Source organism: Melopsittacus undulatus, chromosome Z, assembly GCF_012275295.1.
Source record: "Melopsittacus undulatus isolate bMelUnd1 chromosome Z, bMelUnd1.mat.Z, whole genome shotgun sequence".
In the NCBI taxonomy this organism is placed as follows: domain Eukaryota; kingdom Metazoa; phylum Chordata; class Aves; order Psittaciformes; family Psittaculidae; genus Melopsittacus; species Melopsittacus undulatus.
The window spans coordinates 61,729,374-61,747,523 of record NC_047557.1 but is presented as its reverse complement, the minus strand read 5'-3'; the positions used below and the strand labels follow the sequence as shown (position 1 = coordinate 61,747,523).

At 43.6% G+C, this 18,150-nt stretch overlaps 1 protein-coding gene across 1 annotated transcript in view; it reads right to left on the bottom strand.

Annotated features, from left to right (window-relative positions):
• Nucleotides 1-12,795: 12,795 nt before the first annotated feature.
• LVRN (laeverin) overlaps nucleotides 12,796-18,150 on the bottom strand; it is a 38,482-nt gene continuing 33,127 nt past the window's right edge. The window contains exons 17-20 of the mRNA XM_034073217.1: nucleotides 17,883-18,053; nucleotides 17,408-17,548; nucleotides 16,127-16,202; nucleotides 12,796-14,701 (exon numbers count right to left, since the gene is read on the bottom strand). Of these exons, the coding sequence (XP_033929108.1) occupies nucleotides 14,555-14,701; nucleotides 16,127-16,202; nucleotides 17,408-17,548; nucleotides 17,883-18,053 (535 nt within the window). The 3' untranslated portion in view covers nucleotides 12,796-14,554. The remainder of the gene's footprint in view (nucleotides 14,702-16,126; nucleotides 16,203-17,407; nucleotides 17,549-17,882; nucleotides 18,054-18,150) is intronic.

The following is an 18,150-nucleotide window of genomic DNA, read 5'->3' as shown; positions in this document are numbered from 1 at the left end:
GTATGAATGACCACCATCCATGCTTGTTTTATTGCAGTGTACAGGATTCAAGAGCAGAACAGCCATCAGGAGCTACCAGTGTAAGCATGCAGAATTACCATGTATCCTCTGGTGGTATTTGACTCCTTTGGCAGCTAAGTCCAGATAACTACCAGTTATCTGAAGCCAAATGCACAAAAATCAGCCACTTTTTAAATACTGGTGGAAAAGGAATACGGATCTTGTTCCAAATGTGCTTCAAATGCCCTTGCACCTCAGTGGAAATGCCCCACACAGAGAATTTGGCACATTTCTGTCTCCCATCTGTATTGTAATGATAAAGTGTTAAATTTTAATCTTCAGGAAAGATGCTCAAAAATGAGGCAGGAGACTGTGTGACTAGGAGACTGTGCAACATTCAGAAATTGGTGAGATTCACAGGACTGATTATTCTCCATAGCATGTTCTGAAGGGGAGTAAAAGAACAAGGGAGACTTCGAGACCTGCACATCCACTCTCACATCAGCAAAACCTAGTTATCCAAAGGATTCTTGGCCATAAAGCAGAGGTTTTTCATCTACTATTTTTGTCTGGCCGTAGTGATAATTCAGGAGCAATGCATTGATGCATAGTCTCTTTCATGAAAATTTCAGGTCTGCCAATAACCATCAATTGCACTGTTCCTCCACAAAACCCTGTGCTCTCCCACACCTTCTGAATACAGCACATACTTCCTGGAGGCCATAATCCACATTTTAACATCCTACCATGGCCATAGTATGTGGCTGACAACTTGCAGTTTTGGCACAGATCACTGGCACAGCTGACAAGGCTAAAAGCATATTAAGGGAGGAAGAGAATCAGAGCCTGTATTAAAAGAGACTTGGTCTTTTCCAAGCGACAGATGTTTCTGCTCAGAGAACAGTTTCAGAAGATGCTGGGATGTGGAAGGAACAGCATTTGTTTATGATTTTCATAAGAGGAATATTTTCCTGTATCTGCTCTTTCAAGAATTTAATATTCCTATTATGATCTGTCATGGTTTGAGCATGTTTTGAGGGTGTTTTTGTTCAAGGCTTTTTCCAGCCAGGTGGAGGAGGGGAGTCCGGGAGGAAGGAGAGACAGGACACCTGACCCAGGCTAGCCCATGAGGTATTCCATACCATAGCACATGATGCCCAGGATGCATACTGGGAAAGAGAAAGCTGGAGAGGGAGAGCTCTGGAGAAAAATGGAGGAAGGAGCACGCGGTGCTCGGCCAGGCAGGGTGGAGTGAGTTATGGGTTGGTGGCTGGTGGGGTGTTGTATTCTTTTCACTTGCTGTTTGCTGTATCATTATTATTTCTAGTAGTAAATGGCAGTAGGGGTTTTGTGTTATGCCTTAGCAATTAAACCATTCGTATCTCAATCCGTGGGGGCTACATTCTTTGGATTCTCCTTCCTAACTCTCCGGGAGTAGGGGGACTTCGTTTAAACCACGACATGATCCTTGCAAACTGCACTGCTGAGTATTTCAACTGGTGTGAAACATGGTGACCAGCATTCCAGATACTTCTGGCTGCTTGATCTCAGCAGCCTAAAGCTAGTACCTCTGCAGAGCTTGCCAGAGAGAATACACGATGTTTTCAAGTTGTACTTGTTCCTCCCATTGGAAACTTTATGACTGAGATCTGTAAGTATGTTCATCACCTTCACCAGGGCAAAACGAGATGCTGTCCCTACAGCTTTAATCCCTCTATGCCCACACAGATTAGACTGACTCATTGCAGCAGTCCCATCTTCCCTATAGCCTAGTTCTGCAGAGATGTCAGCATGCTCAGAAACCAGCAGTCAGGCTTGTGACACATTCTCGTATGCATCTTGAAATCTCTACAGGACATCTGGTGCTAGCCAAATTAAGACTGAGAATAAATTGATCTCAGGATGAAGTATGGACTGAGCTGTGAAGATGTAGAAAGGCCACTCACCAACTAGTCCATGTCTTCTCTCATAGCCCTAAATGTGCCATGTGTGGTCAGAAGATGGCCTTGAAGCCAGACGGAGACACAGACAAGATGCAGAAATAGGCCTCATCTCTTGTAACTCAGATTGTTTCACAGAAAACTGATAAACACGGTGACAGAGCAATGGCATTCTGTGACAGGAGTCTGGAGGAACAAACCCTGCCCTCTCCCAGTAAAATAAAATAAATCCTCATGAGTGATCTGCCAGACTTACCTCCTGAAAACCTGCAGTTCTGAAGGGCTTATGCTCCGTTCAGAGCAGACAGCAAGAGATAACGGAGGTTCTCCAGAATTTTAAATTGTACTTGCCAAAGGAAGGGGCTGGCACAGTGTAGGTTTATTGCTGCAGAGTTCCTCTAGTAGTAGAAGTATGACATCAGCCCTCGAGCAACTGAAACAGAAGACAAATAATCAAAATAGTGCTCCCCAGAGAAGGAGGCTGGAGGCAGTGCCAGGTAACTATCTTAAAGGACCTCACACTTTCTGCCTCATTAATTATAGCTTTAAAATTGTACAAAGAGTGGAAACAGAGAAATTATAGAAACTGGAGTGAGAGTCCTCATTTATTACTTGCACCTGTGGTATGTTCACAGAGCAAATGTACACCTTAGAGCTTTCTTTTTCGTGAAGATAAGTAAACAAAAAAAAATTGTCATAGCTACAGCATTGTACAAAAATAAGATTTTTTTTAATACTATGGATGTAGTGAAGGAATATTTTACCACATCAGACAAATATTTTGGATACTGTTCACCATCTCAAACAATCTCCTAGCTAAAGTGACAATGCAACCTCACCATTCAGCTTACTATCTTTCAGGATTGTTGTACTAGTGTGGACAGCTCAGGCTCCTCCTCATACCTCTCGATGCCAGTTTCCAGCATGCTGCAGTCACAGCATTTATTACACTTTAGAACACAGCTATACCTTAATAAACATCCTGTTGTGATTTAAGCCCACACACGCGTTTGCTCACTCTCCTCCTTCCCCCCCCCCCCCCCACCTCACTCCTCCAGGTGGGATTGGGAGAAGAATTGAAAGAATGTAAACCCCACAGTTGAGTAAAGAACACTCCAATAACTAAAGTGTAATACAAAGCTACTGCTACTACTACTAAGGGAAATAACAAGGGGAGATAATATAAAATTAAATAGGGAAAAAGAAAAAAAAAAGTGACACACAATGTAATTGCTCACCATTCACTGACTGATATCCAGCCTGACCCAAGCAGTGATCTGTGCCTTCCAGACGACTCCCTGCAGTTTATATACTGGGCGTGATGTGATGCAGTATGGGATACCCCTTTGGCTAGTCCGGGTCAGGCGTCTTGTCCCTGTTCTCTCCCGGCTTCTTGAGCCCCTCCTCACTGGCAGAACATGAGAAAATGAAAAGTCCTTGACCACGGTAAGAGTGGCTCACCAATAACTAAAACACTGACATGTTATCAGCATTGTTCTCAGACTAAAGCCAAAACACAGCCCTGTGCCAGCTACTAGGAAGAAAAGTAACTGTTACAACTGAAACCAGGACACATCCAAACCTGTCAAGTCTTATACATTTTCCTGTTGTGCATAGACAAATAGTCTAACATGTAACATCCATCCATTCTCTGGGGCATTTCACAAACCAGTCTGAGGGCAAATAAATTTACTATTTACCATATCATTTTCTTTACCTCAAAACACTTTTGAAACCAAAAGCTGATGGGACATTCTTGCAGCAGACCTTAGTTAGGTGATTTAAATGCTGCTACATGTACCTCATTCTGTTTCAGAAACTGTTTTTCTTGTTGTGAAAATCAAACATGAATGTCTCAAGGGGGAAATGAAAAATATCAGTCTCCAAGGTACTCATACAATAGCAAGCCACAAACAAAAACCTACACCCTACAAACTCCGTAATGAAGAAAACTGGATTAACACTATAGATACAAAATTTATAATTAAACAAGCCTACGCTTACTACCTATTTTTCTTCCGTTTTGCTAATACTTACACCGATGTATCTCAACTCTTTCTACACTGTTTGTGCATGAGTTATCATGGCATGTATGATAGCATGAAGCCTGCAATCTCCTCAGAATAGTTTTTAGCAAGTGCATGTTAGGCTACAGACAAGTGAAGATGTACAAATAAGATTAAAATCTTAGATGATGTTTAGAGAGACTGATGCTGGTGGTTCAACTCCTAAATGGTTCCTCCGGGAACAAGACTTCTCCACCGTGAGCATGTGACTGTAAATACACCTCCAGATATATGATACAATTGTACCCAAGGGGTTTGCAGGGAGAAAAACAGAGAAATTGTTAGATTTCTTCTAAGCTTTCTGGCCATCAGTGTCAAGCTGCTTGCTCCTTGTACACCTCAGTGCTCTCTGCCGTGCAGTGCGCTCAGTAGCAGCCTGCAGCCAGCACAAACAGGGCGGCTTGAAAAGGAGAAAAATAATGCATTTTCAAGTATTAAAAACTAACGTGTAATGTTCTTATCCCACTGGGAAATGGTTCCCTGGAGCACTACGATTTGTTAAACATTAACACAGACTAAGGTCTTAGAGGTGTTCCTCTTACAGACAATTCATTTTTCCCTTTTCCTCGCCCTTCCCCCGTCCATTTTTTTCTAAACTGCCAGGTTTATCAGCTGTTTCTGCCTCTGGATTTTTCCTTTGCAAATTTCAAATCAGCAACAGCCGAGGATGGGCAAGGGGAGGGAATTGACAGGGAGCATATGGAAAGCAGGGGTAATTATTAATGAGTGAGCCAATCTCGTTTTGAAATGCAAATTTATAAATGTATAAAATTAAGCAAGCGATAGCAGATAAAAAATAGCACTGGGTGCGCCAGGGAGTCTCTGCTCCACCCAAGACGCGCACACCGGGTCTTTGGGGGGCTGTCCTTCATCCTTCTCAGTTCAAGGCTTCAGCCAATCCCGCTGCTTCCTTTCGCCCAGATGTTGACGTGGCACTTTTCCATTGCTTCCCTCTGTTGCTGGGGTCTCATCGTCGAGAGGTTTCGAGAAGCTCCCAGAAGCTTCGACAAGTGTCCGTTACCAGCCTCACAATCACATCTCCCCCCCAGTCCCGTGCAACAACAGAACTGACTTCACCTTTATAACTCACAAAGTACAATAATTACAAAATAAAGAAATATGGTTCCATACAGTGACAGTTACAGAGTGTGTCTTCAGAGTGTAGCAAGCAATATTTCCCTTTAAACCTTTTGATGAACAAACCCCACACATTACAATTTCCCCCTTTTTCTTTTTCATCATTTTTGTTCATCAAATCATTGTAACACATTTTGACTTAACAGCAGTGAACTTTCTTGTTCTATAGATTCATATTTAGTTCCTATCAGCATTAGGTGAATTGCTTCAAGTCTATTTTGTACAATTTCTAATACATAATCTAAATGTTAATCCCAACATGGTATCAGGGGACCTGCTATTGTTGACAAGGTTGTAAGCCAGGGATATTGACTAAACCGAGATTCATACCAACTGCATTGTGCCTCTCATTCTTTTCATTAGCCCATGTTTGAGGTAGATACGTTATAAGCAGCGTAAGCAAAATGTCTAGGATGTGCCAAAAAGGGTGGAACCTTTTCCATTTCTTTAATAGTTTTGGATTAATTGTACCAATATTATCACTCCAATTAGAACCTTGAGTATATTTCCTATACGGGACTTCCAGGTCCTTTTGAGCATTGAGGCGGTCCCTTCCAGTACTCCCGTGTAGCTCCAATGATAGGAGTCAGTTCTCCACAGTATTTTACCTCTCTATCTCGCTCGTCGACTCGGTTGCTTCGAGCCATGAGGGATAACATCTTCTCGGTAGCAGAGGCAGTCTTCAGGAGAGAGGAGCACTATTTCAGGTGTTTGCCTCCATTCATATAGCTCTCTTAACCGGTTCCTTTACCTAGTTTATATAAGCCAATATATTCTATTACCACCGTTCTTGGCACTCCTGCAAACAACTGATCTCACACCAATCTCAAAATGTTGTTATTATTACATATCCCAGTCCCCCCTATGTCCATTTAAACCTTCTTGAAGGTGACTTTCAGATCTCCAGGTGGGCTTACAACTTCCCAAGACTGGTCCCAGCCTCTGATAGGTCCTTCTACATGGCTTGCATGAGTCCAACCCTTCTCTGCTGTCCAGAAGGCAGTTTCTGTGGTGAGCAAAACAAAACAGGGTCCCTCCCAGCGAGGGATTAATGGGGATTCCTTCCAAGTTTTAATTAATACCTTATCCCCTGGTTTTATAGAATGAATGCGCATATTTAAAGGAGATCATTGAGATGTCATACCTCGTTTGCATAACTCCTCCCTTCGTTTGGTTAGATGTATCAGATATGGTTTCAACATTATGTCTTCAATTATTGGATGTTCAACTGGCATTTCCGTATTATAAGGCATACCGTATAACATCTCAAAGGGAGAAACTCCCAAGTTGGACCTGGGTTGTGTTCTGATATTTAACAAAGCTAATGATAGACATTTAGTCCAAGAGAGTTTTGTTTCTATCATGATTTTAGTTAACTGTTTCTTGATTTCTCCATTTATTCTTTCCACCCATCCTGAGCTTTGGGGATGCCAAGGGGTGTGATATTTCCATTTTATGCCCAGCTGATTGTTTCCTTAATTACCTTTGAAGTGAAATGTGAACCTTTGTCTGAATCTATAATCTCAACAATTCTGTATCTTGGAATTGTAAGTTCTAAAAGAATTTTTATCACAGCTCGTGTCATTGCCCGGGAGGTGGGAAATTCCTCTACAAGATGGGTTAGATGATCTACAATCACTAAGAGATATTTGTAGTTACCAGTCTTAGGCATTTCAGTAAAATCCATCTGTATTTGTGAAAAGGGTCTTGCGACTAACTTATGACCTCCTGGAATTGTTTTTCCTTGATGTTGTTTGTTTATCTTTTGATAAGTTAAGCAAGACCATATCATTTTGTTATATCATATGTTCCTATACACATATATTGCAGGGCAAATTGGTGATGGCTCCACCCGAGTCCACGAGGAACTCAATTTGTTGCCAGGGACCCACAAGTTTATCAAGGGCTCTTTGGTCTCTCCAGTCCCCAGCAAATAGAGCCCCTGACCTCCTCAGTCCTCCTTCCACATTTTCTCATATTCTGGCCTCTGGGGACTGAGTCTCTTACACCTTGCATTATTATAGTCCTCAGATCTTGCATACGACCCCTGTGTATTTCGTTTTCATTATTCCAGTTAGGTCTCTGTAGAGGCCATTTTATATCGGTTGTGAGACCCTGTTGGTGGTGTTGGTCCCATGTTCTCGTACCAGCTCTCCTGATCATATCCCTCTCTTCGGCTGTAAACAAAGTCCACAGTAGAGCTTGCAACTCCTCCTAAGTATATATACTAGGTCCTAGGAATTGATCTACTCTCTCTGCAACCCCCAGGGGATCTTCCACCAAATTCCCCATTTCTCACATTTCCTGAAACCTGCTGGATTTAAGGGTACTAAAACATATCCCATTTCTGGGTGTGCCCCTCCCATTGATATTTCCCTTAAGGGATTTAGTGGGGCTTCAGTCTGTTTCTTGCTTTTACTTTGTGTGACCAGTCCCTTGGTCTCAAGAGTATAGGGGGTGCACCTCCGGGTCCCTCAGGGCACTTGGAATATTAGAGGGATTCTTGGGTGGAGGCCGATGAAGGAGGAGCAAGGGGGAGGTATATACGGTGGGGGCGACATAGGATTCATCCTCCTCTGTCCTAGTCTTTTTTCATCCCCATTTTTCTCTTAAGGGGTATAGACTGATCCGAGTTTCTGCTTCTATCCACAATTGGGCATATTCACTTTCTTCTAAATCAAAAGGATCTTTCAAGTTAACATATATATTCAGGGCCTGACATATCCAATTTTCGAAAGACCCATACACTGGCCAATATGGGTGGTAAGCCCTAATCTGCTTACCTAATCATTAATCCTAAAGGACTATCTGGAGGTATCTGAGGTAAAGTTCTCCTCAGAACCTCCCATGGGATCAGAACCCTTGCTCTTTTTCTGTCCCATCTTCCGGTGTGCCTTCTTTCACTCAGCCTTTCATATGCCCTCTCCTCGTAGCCCAGTCCCTCGCAGGAGATGGGAACTGCACTACCAACAGGTCCACACTCACTTCATCCGCACTTGGACGTCTCACTCATGCACACACCGGGATCCCAACCCCAACTGAACGGATCTCAGTTCGCAATATACTCACGTCCTTGTTTCAGTCCTCTTCGTTCGGGCTTCGTGTACAAAAATTATGAGGTTGCCGGCTTCACTTTTTATCTGCTATCAAGTTTTAGGTTCGTCGGTGGAGAAACTGGCGGAGTCACAAACAGGGGGCCACTCCTGTGAGTGGGGCGCCCCCCCCGGGATGTAAGTCCCGTCAGAATTTCTCCATCCGAGTCACGGCACCAATTTGTTATCAATGAGTGAGCCAATCTCGTTTTAAAACCAAATTTACAAATTTATAAAATTGAGCAACCGATAACAGATAAAAAACAGCGCTGGGTGCGCCCGGGACTCTCCGCTCCGCCCAAGACGCGCACACCGGGCCTTTGGGGGGCTGTCCTTCATCCTTCTCAGTTCAAGGTTTCAGCCAATCCCGCTGCTTCCTTTCGCCCAGATGTTGACGTGGCACTTTTCCATTGCTTCCCTCTGTTGCTGGGGTCTCATCGTCGAGAGTGGTTTTGAGAAGCTCCCAGAAGCTTCGAGAAGTGTCCGTTACCAGCCTCACCCTCACCGGAACTTCTGCTCCTTATATGGTGCATGTAACCATACTACCTAACTCCCCCTCCCTCCACCAGCAGGGTGCGCTCTGAACACCAGCTCGATCTCGTTGGCTCCAACCTCAGCACCAGGCTCGGGGCTTCCTCTCCCCCCCCCAGTCCCGTGCAACAATACAACTGACTTCACCTTTGTAACTCACAAAGTACAATAATTCCAAAAAAAAAAAAAAGAAATATGGTTCCATACAGTGACAGTGACAGAGAGTGTCTTAGACTGTAGCAAGCAATATTTCCGTTTAAACCTTTTGATGAACAAACTCCACACATTACAGGGGGATAATTCGGATAATTATACTGGCAGAGAGGGAAGAGGCTGTGAGATGTTTGTGTGAGACACACGGGGAGAACAAAACATCTTTCTCCAGAGAAGCCTGTCAATCCTCCTAGTCGACCATCCCAGCACCCCAACTGCTCACAGACCACCTCATGGCTTATTTAGTGACGAGTCTTCCACACAGCCAAAGGACAGCAAAGAGTGGCTTTCCACTTTTTGAGAACAGAGTCAATGGCTCTGTTGCCGAGCCCGAAGACCATGGCGCGGCTCTGCTGTCGTTATCGCGGCCTCCTTTCAGGTGGGGCCGGCTCAGCAGCGTACGTTCATGTTTCTGCCCCTCAGCAGCTCGGTAGCGGGGGCCCCGCTGGCTCTCTGGGGCCTTGCTGCTAAATGTGGGGTATAACAACGGCCCTTCCTCAGCCTCTGCGTTCTGCCCGTGCCGGCTGTGGGGCTGCGAGGAGCCGAGAGGCCCGTGCTGGTCGCAATGCTCCTATCAGCTGTGGGACACACCGAGCCTCTCGGCCCGGCTGGCGGCGCCAGCTAGCAAAGGACTAAAATGCCGGCGAGCAGAGGGGCTAGAGGAAGAAGCACAGAGCTAGGCACAGCAGTGCTAGCGCAGCGGCTGTTAGGCAGGCGGGCAAGGAGCTGCTGCGGGCCCTGGGGCAGGCAAACCACTGCGGCCCCTGGACAGGATGGTGGTGGAGCAGGTGCATGTGCCCCTGCGGGAGCTGCGGCTTGTGGGAGGGAGACCCCATGGGGAGAGGGGGAACATGAGGAGGGAACGAGCGGGGAGAGGAGCTGGTGGATGAGCTCCACTGCTATTGCTCCTGAGGGGCCACGGCCCGATCTCAGCCAGCATTACTCCTCCCCGCTGGGCTGCTCATGGGGAGGAGACGGAGTTCGGGGTGAAGATGAGCCTAGGAAAACACGAGGGTGGCGGGAAGGTGGTGGTTTATTTTTCATTTGTGTTTCTTGCTACCCAAGTTTACTCTAACTGGCAATAAATCAGAGTAATTTCCCCAAGGAAATCTTGTTTGCCCATAATGTTAATTTGTACGTGATCTCCCTGGCTTTAACTCTACACACGAGTAATATTCTCCCCACATTCTGTTGAGTAGGAAAGCACCAGGATGGGCCTTCTGCAGCCAGGTAAGGTCACCCACCATCACTGCTTAGGTGCCTGCCTCGGAGAACATTCCATCACAAAGAATGATAATCACTAAAGAGCTCAGTGCACTGTAATACAAAGTTAAACACAAAATTGATCACTCACAAAGATGCAGTTGGCAGGCATCAGGGAGTAACCCTGAGGCGTGTCCCCACTCAAGGGGAGATCACCACCATTTAGTAAGCTGCTTAGCAGGCAGTGCTCAAAGAGGCTCACTTAGGCTGCCATATTTATGGAATAAAGTGAGCCAGCCGGCTCCCAGCCAAGTTCAGTGCAATGGGAAAAATATGTACTCACAACCTCCCTTGTTCCTTGACAAATGAGTCTCGGAAGAACCATCTGCTTTCCTTTGTCTGAATCACATGGTCAGTGTTCAGTTTGCAAGCTCCTATGCACCAATGCTCACCATGTCACCCTGTTTCTGTGTGGGTTTTCAGAGGACAGGTTGGAGTGAGAGAAGTTCTTGTCCTGGCTATGTGCTAGCCCTTTCCTGCCTTTGGGACCTGCACCACACTACCACTGGTTTGGTCAAAGAGTTGGGTCCAGCCATCACACCCCTGAACCTCTGTGCTAGGGGATCCACATCCAACAGCTCTTCTTGTCCTCTCTTAATCACTTCACAACAGGAATGCATTGAGGCCACATCTTTGTTCATTTATGGTACTTTAGACTCTGTTCTCTTTTCCCTGCCCCATACTCGCCCTTCCGGGACTTGAAACAACACTGAAAGGAGCAGGCAGCACTACCTGCCTCATCCATGTGTGCCATAAATGGAGCCAGGTGGCATGGGGCTTGCACCTTGACCACCCAGGCCCCACAACCAGCTGCTTTCTCCTAACCTGTCTGGGCGGCTCCTTGGGATGCCAGGGAGAAAAGCCCAGGGGTGGCAGGGCAGCTTTACTGTGAGGTGCAGAGGAGCAGTTTGCTGGTGCGCTTGGATCTTGACTTAAACACTGCTGAAGTCTCTCTTCTACTTGAGAAAAGCTTGGCTCATAGAGAAACTGCATGGGCAGTGCATGGCAGCAGGAGGACATGGGATTTCTTAGGGCCAGCTATGGCATTTGGAGGGAAGCTGGAAGCTGTGTGCTGTGGGGCAGCTGGTGATGGTGACTGCAGCAGAGACTGCCAGGCTGCATTGATCAGCACTGTCAGGGTTTAGGCAGTGGGGGCTATTGATGGGCCCTTCAACCCACTCTGTGCCTTTCAAGCCAGCTCAGAAATGGACAAAAACAACCCAGAGCAGCACAGAGGGAGGAGAAAATGATGGAAACTGAAGGAGACACATGGAACATGCTGGGGACACAGCTGGAGATACACACTTAGGAGATAGGGCTTGATGCCAGAGGAAGGATGCCCAGGCAAATGCAGCCCATGGGCAGCTCATGCCAGAGCAGGGACACTGGTGAGGAACTGCAGATGACCAGCGCTGGGGCAGGGGCACAAACCTGAGGAAATATCAACCCTGTTCTAGATGAACAACCCAGGACCCACAAAAATACAACCTAATCCTTAAAAATACCTCAAGTTGAGTTTCTTTGGGGAAAGGAAGTAAGGCAAGCAATGCACTTAAGAGGAGACTGTACTTTTTCTTCTCTACACTATTCTCCTCATCTTTCTTGGATCTTGCCTTGCTCCTGCAGCTTCCCTCATTTGCTCATCCTGTTCCCAAATTTGCTCATTTGTTCTTATTCTGTCTCTTCTTTGCACCCCTGGTCCTCTCAGCTATTTTCATCCTCCCTTCCCAACTATTCCAGACGAAACTTACTGTAACAAGGTTTTACCCTTGAGCCCAGTAGGTGCAAACCATTTCCTTCCACTGATGAGTAACCACTCCACCTTTCCCTGTGGTCCTAATGCTCCCCCACTCCTTCCACTGCACAATCTCTTCCTCATCCCTGCTAGCTCCAGAGTCCCCTGCCCTGTCATGCATGCATGCTGTAAAGGCAAAACAAGTGTAACTTTTAGATTTCCACACTGTGAAGGCAGAGAACAGGACTCAAGTAAAACAGCTGGTCTTTCCCCATCACAGATACATTTTCTTTCTCCTCAGAGTCTACTAAATGCACACCTCCTCTCACTGGAAATTGTCATCACAATTACATGCCCCATAGCAGCTTCACAGTCTGTGTAAGTACTGTAAAAGCTTATTTCCTGGAGTCCATCCATGTCCTCATACTCATTTTCGATAAACTGTCTTTTACCCCAACTCCACTTGCAATAAAGCAGCTTTCCCAGCTTGCCCTGGATTCCCCTTATGCCCGTCTCCTTGCCTTGCTGCACCTCCTATCTGTCACTCTCCAGATCTCTGTGTTCAACTTGCACTCAACAGCAGCAAGAACTGCCACTGAATAGCTGCCAGTATTACATGCCACCAAGCGCGAATGTGTGGACTCTGGAAGCAAGAGTGATTCAGATGTGCTCCTACTCAGGCAGTTTACCATTTGCCTCTGCCACAAAAACTGTTGCTGCTGTTCTGCAATACAGAATGTCAGCCAAGAGGCATACATTAGTTAGGAACCACTATTTGACAACAATTTCTTATTTAAAATTGCTTTACTGGTTATTTACATATTGGCATTTGTAATTACAGAGTTTTCTTTCAGTAGAAAGAAGAAAAATATTTAAAAAAATAAGCAAGAGTAGCTGGAAAGGAAAAGTGGTTACTCATGGTTAGAAAGAAATGGTTTGGACCTATTGAGCTTAGGAGTAAAACATTATGGGAAGTTTAGTCCATAAATCCCATAATAATGACTTTCTTTAGCTTTGCTTAGCCCATCTGATGAGACATGCAGAGCCAGTGATTAACTGGTGTTAAATCAGGAAATGCTGAAGCAAAACCTCTCTAATTCATCATAGCCCCGATGAATTCCTCTGCTTTCTGAACTGGCTTGACAAGGACTGTCAAGAATGCATACAATTTTCTTTGGCATTACCCTTAACTGGATCAAATGCTAAAGAGGTCAAACGATTCCATCACAAACCTGGCTGCACCAGTTGGTAATTCCCATAAAGGGAGCCTCTGAGAGTCTCAAAATTGTTACCATTTTTCTTTGCAGCCATTTGGGAGCAGAGGAGATTCATTGCAGCCAATATGGCCATGTTTTCCTTAAATGTATTTAGAGGCTGCCAGTAAAAAGTTCTTTTTATTAACAAGGCTGCTTTTTATTCCTTGTCTCCTCACAGTGTGGTACTTTTAACTTCTTGGCTTTCCTGCATTCCATATAACTTTGTTTTCTATGTTCACCTGAGCACCAATACAGTAATTTTGTCATAACACTGTTACTCCACAAATACATAAATTACATGGACTAAGGATCTCGTACTTTTTCAACCACAAGCTTCTATGGTTTGCTGATACTGATAGACTGAATTCTGTCTATCATCTGCAAACTGCTGTGTAAGCAAGATGATTAACCCTGTGTCTACATCAGAGAGCAGCTCAGTGCAGTAAGAACTTGGTGATGTTCCAGAGGGCTTAGTTTAGACTAGTTGCATTCTAGTGCCACAGACAAAATGACCATCAAATGGTGTTGTCTGACAGTTGCACACCAGGAGCTCATAATCTCTTAGATAAATTTCATCCAAAAAGAATACAGTTCAGCCCACTCCAAGACTGCCCTGGCGGTTGAAGCATGCTAAACTGAGACAACTGGGAGGATCTCTTTAAAAGCACATTCCTAATCAAACACAAATGTGATTGTAAACAATACATTATAAATGTACACAGCAAGTACAGATCTGCTAAGGAAAAATACAGTTTGAAAGACAAGGCATTCATTTGTTACCATTAAAATTTGTCGTTTCTTTAGTCCTTTCCTCCCTACAGCTCTGGAACCATTCTCAAACTTATGCTTCATGGCACTGTTCTGAATTATTGTCCTCTTAGCAATTTACAAACACAGAAGTGGAGAGAGACAGATTAAATGACTTGCCCAATATCACAGTACAAATCATAAGCAAAACAGAATATAAAACTTCTCCAGCTTCCTTGTGTGTTTTTGCCACAAATTTGTACCACACTTTTCATTTTGATATACAGAAAAAGACAAAGGATTTAGGACTGAATCTGTATGTTAAATTATTATTAGCAATACATCCTTATTAACAATTCATCCAGTAGGAAATTAATTTAGTCACAATATGAAAATATACCTCTCATTTATTTTGCTGAATATTTACTTTGTGAATTATTTTAGCCTGACTTTCCAGTTGGAAAGAAAACCACAGAACTCACAAAAATGTACTTTATCTTTAATTACAGCTTAAAAAGAATACCAAAATTCTAGTGAATCACTCTGTAAAATATACTGAAAATTGTTCTCCACATCAATCATCCAGATTTTTCTGTAACCACTTGGCAACTTTGATTAGCAGTTTTCTCCTTTCCATATTTTCAGTTTTTGTGAGCTCCAGTAGTAGAGTAGTAGCCACTCTCTCATCCTCTTCCAATGTAGCATTATAAAAAACCTGCAACTGAAGAAATAAACACATGAGCTTGGTTCCTGTAACTTCACATGCAGCAAGCAACTGTGTACCTGACATGTAAGTTAGACAGAAGTGCACAGAAAAGGGAGAGACTAAACAGGGGATGGGGTGAGCTTACTGATTTGTAAATCCTTTCAAATGCAGCCAACTTAACTAGTAGTGATAGCAACACACAGTGTCCAGGACTAGCTGGATAACAGAATCCTCCTGTGCTGCCTGTTCTACAATCACAGAACAAGAAAACTTTCCTATCAGTCTAGTGAGCAGACGATGACAAAAGGCCTGAAGAATAGCAAAGAAATATGGGGGGGGGGGGGGGGGGGGGGGGGGGGGTGGGAAAGGGGGGTGGGAAACAAACAATAAGAGAAATTATATTGATGTCAGCACAATAACCAGCAACCTGATATGCCAGCAGCCCAACTTTTGGTACATGATCATGGCAAAGGTGATCTCTACAGGCAGATTTTAAAGAGGAAAATAAGACAACTTTTGATAATATTTATTGGGTCTCAGTTCCAGATCTGAAGGTTAATATAAAGGCTGGCACTGAGCTATTGCTTTTGCCATCCCAGGGAGTTAACTTGTCCCTAAAGAAGAAAAAAAAAACAACTTACAGTTCATGAATGTAGAAGAGCTATTTCTTTGACTTTAGGAGCCAACTCTCAGAACTGCTCTCATTAGCACCCCTTCTCAGTTACTTGCTGTATGCACGAATCACTCAACAGCAAAAAAAGGAAAGCAGAACTTTTCTTGCAATGACACATACTAGCTGTACGGGGCTGGCACAGAAACATGGATCACATGCAGACGGCACAAAAATTTAGTTGTTGAGGAAAGAAAATAATATTTTAGGAAAAAATCTGAGAAGACTTGGACTGGAGGCAAAAGAGCAAGAAAAGAGTGAGATGAACAGTGATCTGTCACAGGCAGTAATGTGGATTATTGCAGGGAACAAAATAAAGACAGCCTAGAGCCACCTCACATAGATTTCCACTCTTCAGCAGGTCTCCAAAGCCCATTCCCTTTTTCCAGATGTACAGCAAACCAATTAGAAAATACTGTTCATGGGCTTATCTGGGCTGCCACATAGTGAAAAGGAAAGGACTGTATCACACGTGTAGGCCACAAGTTCAGCACACAGGCAGGCAACCTCTTACACTGTAGCCATGCAGAGCAGGACAATGTCTATCACTTTACAAAAGCTGACCTTCACACCATGCTTAACAACCAACTGCACACACAGACTGTGGGGCTGTGGGTGCATGTTCGCATGCTTGTTTCTCTAATGAGGAAGTATAATTTGTCTCAACACAGCAACATTGTACAATATATTCTGTTATTTAAAAAGCAAGAAATTTAAAAACCTGTACTTACAAATTGGCAATAAATTTAAAACTAACTCCTCTGATTTACCTCTTGGATCTGTACATCTGTATTGACAAATCTTCCCATGACTTTTAATACATCGTGTAATAATTCCTTCCCGTACCTGTAACATTTAGATGAAGGTCCTTCAAACAGCATGTTAAGCAAACATACCAGATTTTATCTCATTTGAAAATATTCTCACTATTTAGTTATTATTTACCAGGCTGGAAATATCAACTAAGCTGAAGTTTGCAACTTTTCTCCCCTTTTAAAGAAATTAACACTCAGTTTAGACATTAAAGCAGGATGAAACACGCTAATTACCCTTCATTTTTATTTCACAGGAAGATCTGGTATTTCTACTTTGGTGAAGTGAGTTCTTGCTTAAAATCAATACTCTTTGTGAGCCCATACAGCCAAACTGAGCTAGAAAAGCTAACCAGTATGATTCTAGCAACTTGGCATTTCTATTGGTATCTTGAAGATAATGTATAAATTAACACCCACACTATTCTTTTAGTTTGAAAATAATGGGTCAGTTTCCCAGCAAATTTCTCATCAGTATAGAACACAGAAAAACTCTGTAAGGGAACAAACTGGTGTGAAATCTGCTACATGCTTTTTCTTGCGTTAGCAATAAAGATACACATTTGAATGCTCTTAGATTCTTGGTTACACTGCCACTAAAAACTGCTGATGGGCTCCTCTGCCACTGAAGACAGCAAGAATGTACTGTCAGAGCCCAGCTGCTTTTCACCATTGCCAAGGAGAGAGAGAGTCTGAACAGATATGAAAATACTTGCTTTGCTTGAGACAAGTAGTCCAAGTTCACCTGCAGTTTACCTGCATTAGTTCAGAGAGGCTGGAGATAGGTTAGGACTTATGCCAGTGAATATTAACTGTAGATGGTCTTTGTAGTGCTTGCAAACCTGTAAGCTCCAATCCCCCATCTGTGCACACTTTCTTTGGAGAAGAGGTTACAATCTTACTCCAGCATTTTACACACATGCTTGTGAAATGCTAGTGGATAAACCCATTTCTAAAGTCAGATTTTCGAGGAAATTTAACATTTAAGAGCACTAAAACAGTCATGAACAGGTTGGGTTTTTTTTAGCACTGTGTCTTCTCTGACATTAAGGCCTTATCACAGTTGAATTCTCTGAAAACCCTCCTCTGCATACTTAAGGAATTGCATCAGCTATTACAAAAAAGCCATCTCTGGAACAAAAATCTACACCTGGATTTTACAGCTCAAACATAGAGATGGAGGAAGAAGCCAAAGAGCCACAGAAATAAAGTCAACCCAGAGCTGGTTGTTTACCATACCTTTCATTTAAAAGTGGCCAATTTTCTGTAACAAATTCCCAGGCTATACGGTGCCCAATATCCTTAGTCACTGCATATAAGATGATGACTGAAGTGTAATTGGCAGAAAATAGTGTATCACTGAGTCCATATTGCAAGTATCTGTTAGAAAAGAAGGTAATAATTGTACCTATCACTTCTTGTTTAACAGTGATGATCTAGAAATGCTCAGTTCAGGAAAATTCCTGCTTCAACAAATACCATGGTGTGGAAGGTTACACCAAAGTTGGTGTCAGTTTGAAATGTGTACTCGGCTTGGGTTTTGTCCTTACATCAGTGAAATCTCCTGTTCTTACCCGCTGACTCTTCACTTACCAGTAAAATTAGGGTCTGTCAGGATATATGTTCTTTTCTTATCTGTGTTACAGATAGACAACCCCTCCACCAGACAACCCTGTGTTCTATATACAAAAAGTTATACTTTGATCAAGGTCACCTGTAAAGTAACCACGACTCTTTGGCACAGCTCAGGGCAGACAGCAGGATATCTGTATCTTCCTTTGTGGAGTCAGTACGGTTATACATTTCCCATGCAAAATTCCATTCTTTATCAGTTCCGACTGCAACACCATAGCAGCAGACCGTTCTTCTAATTAAAAGGGGAATTCTGCAAAGCAAAATATGATTAAGAGGTACTGTATTGCTGTAAAGTCAAGACCAACAATTAACCCATTAGCTGAAAAAAAAAATATTTACAGCTAAAA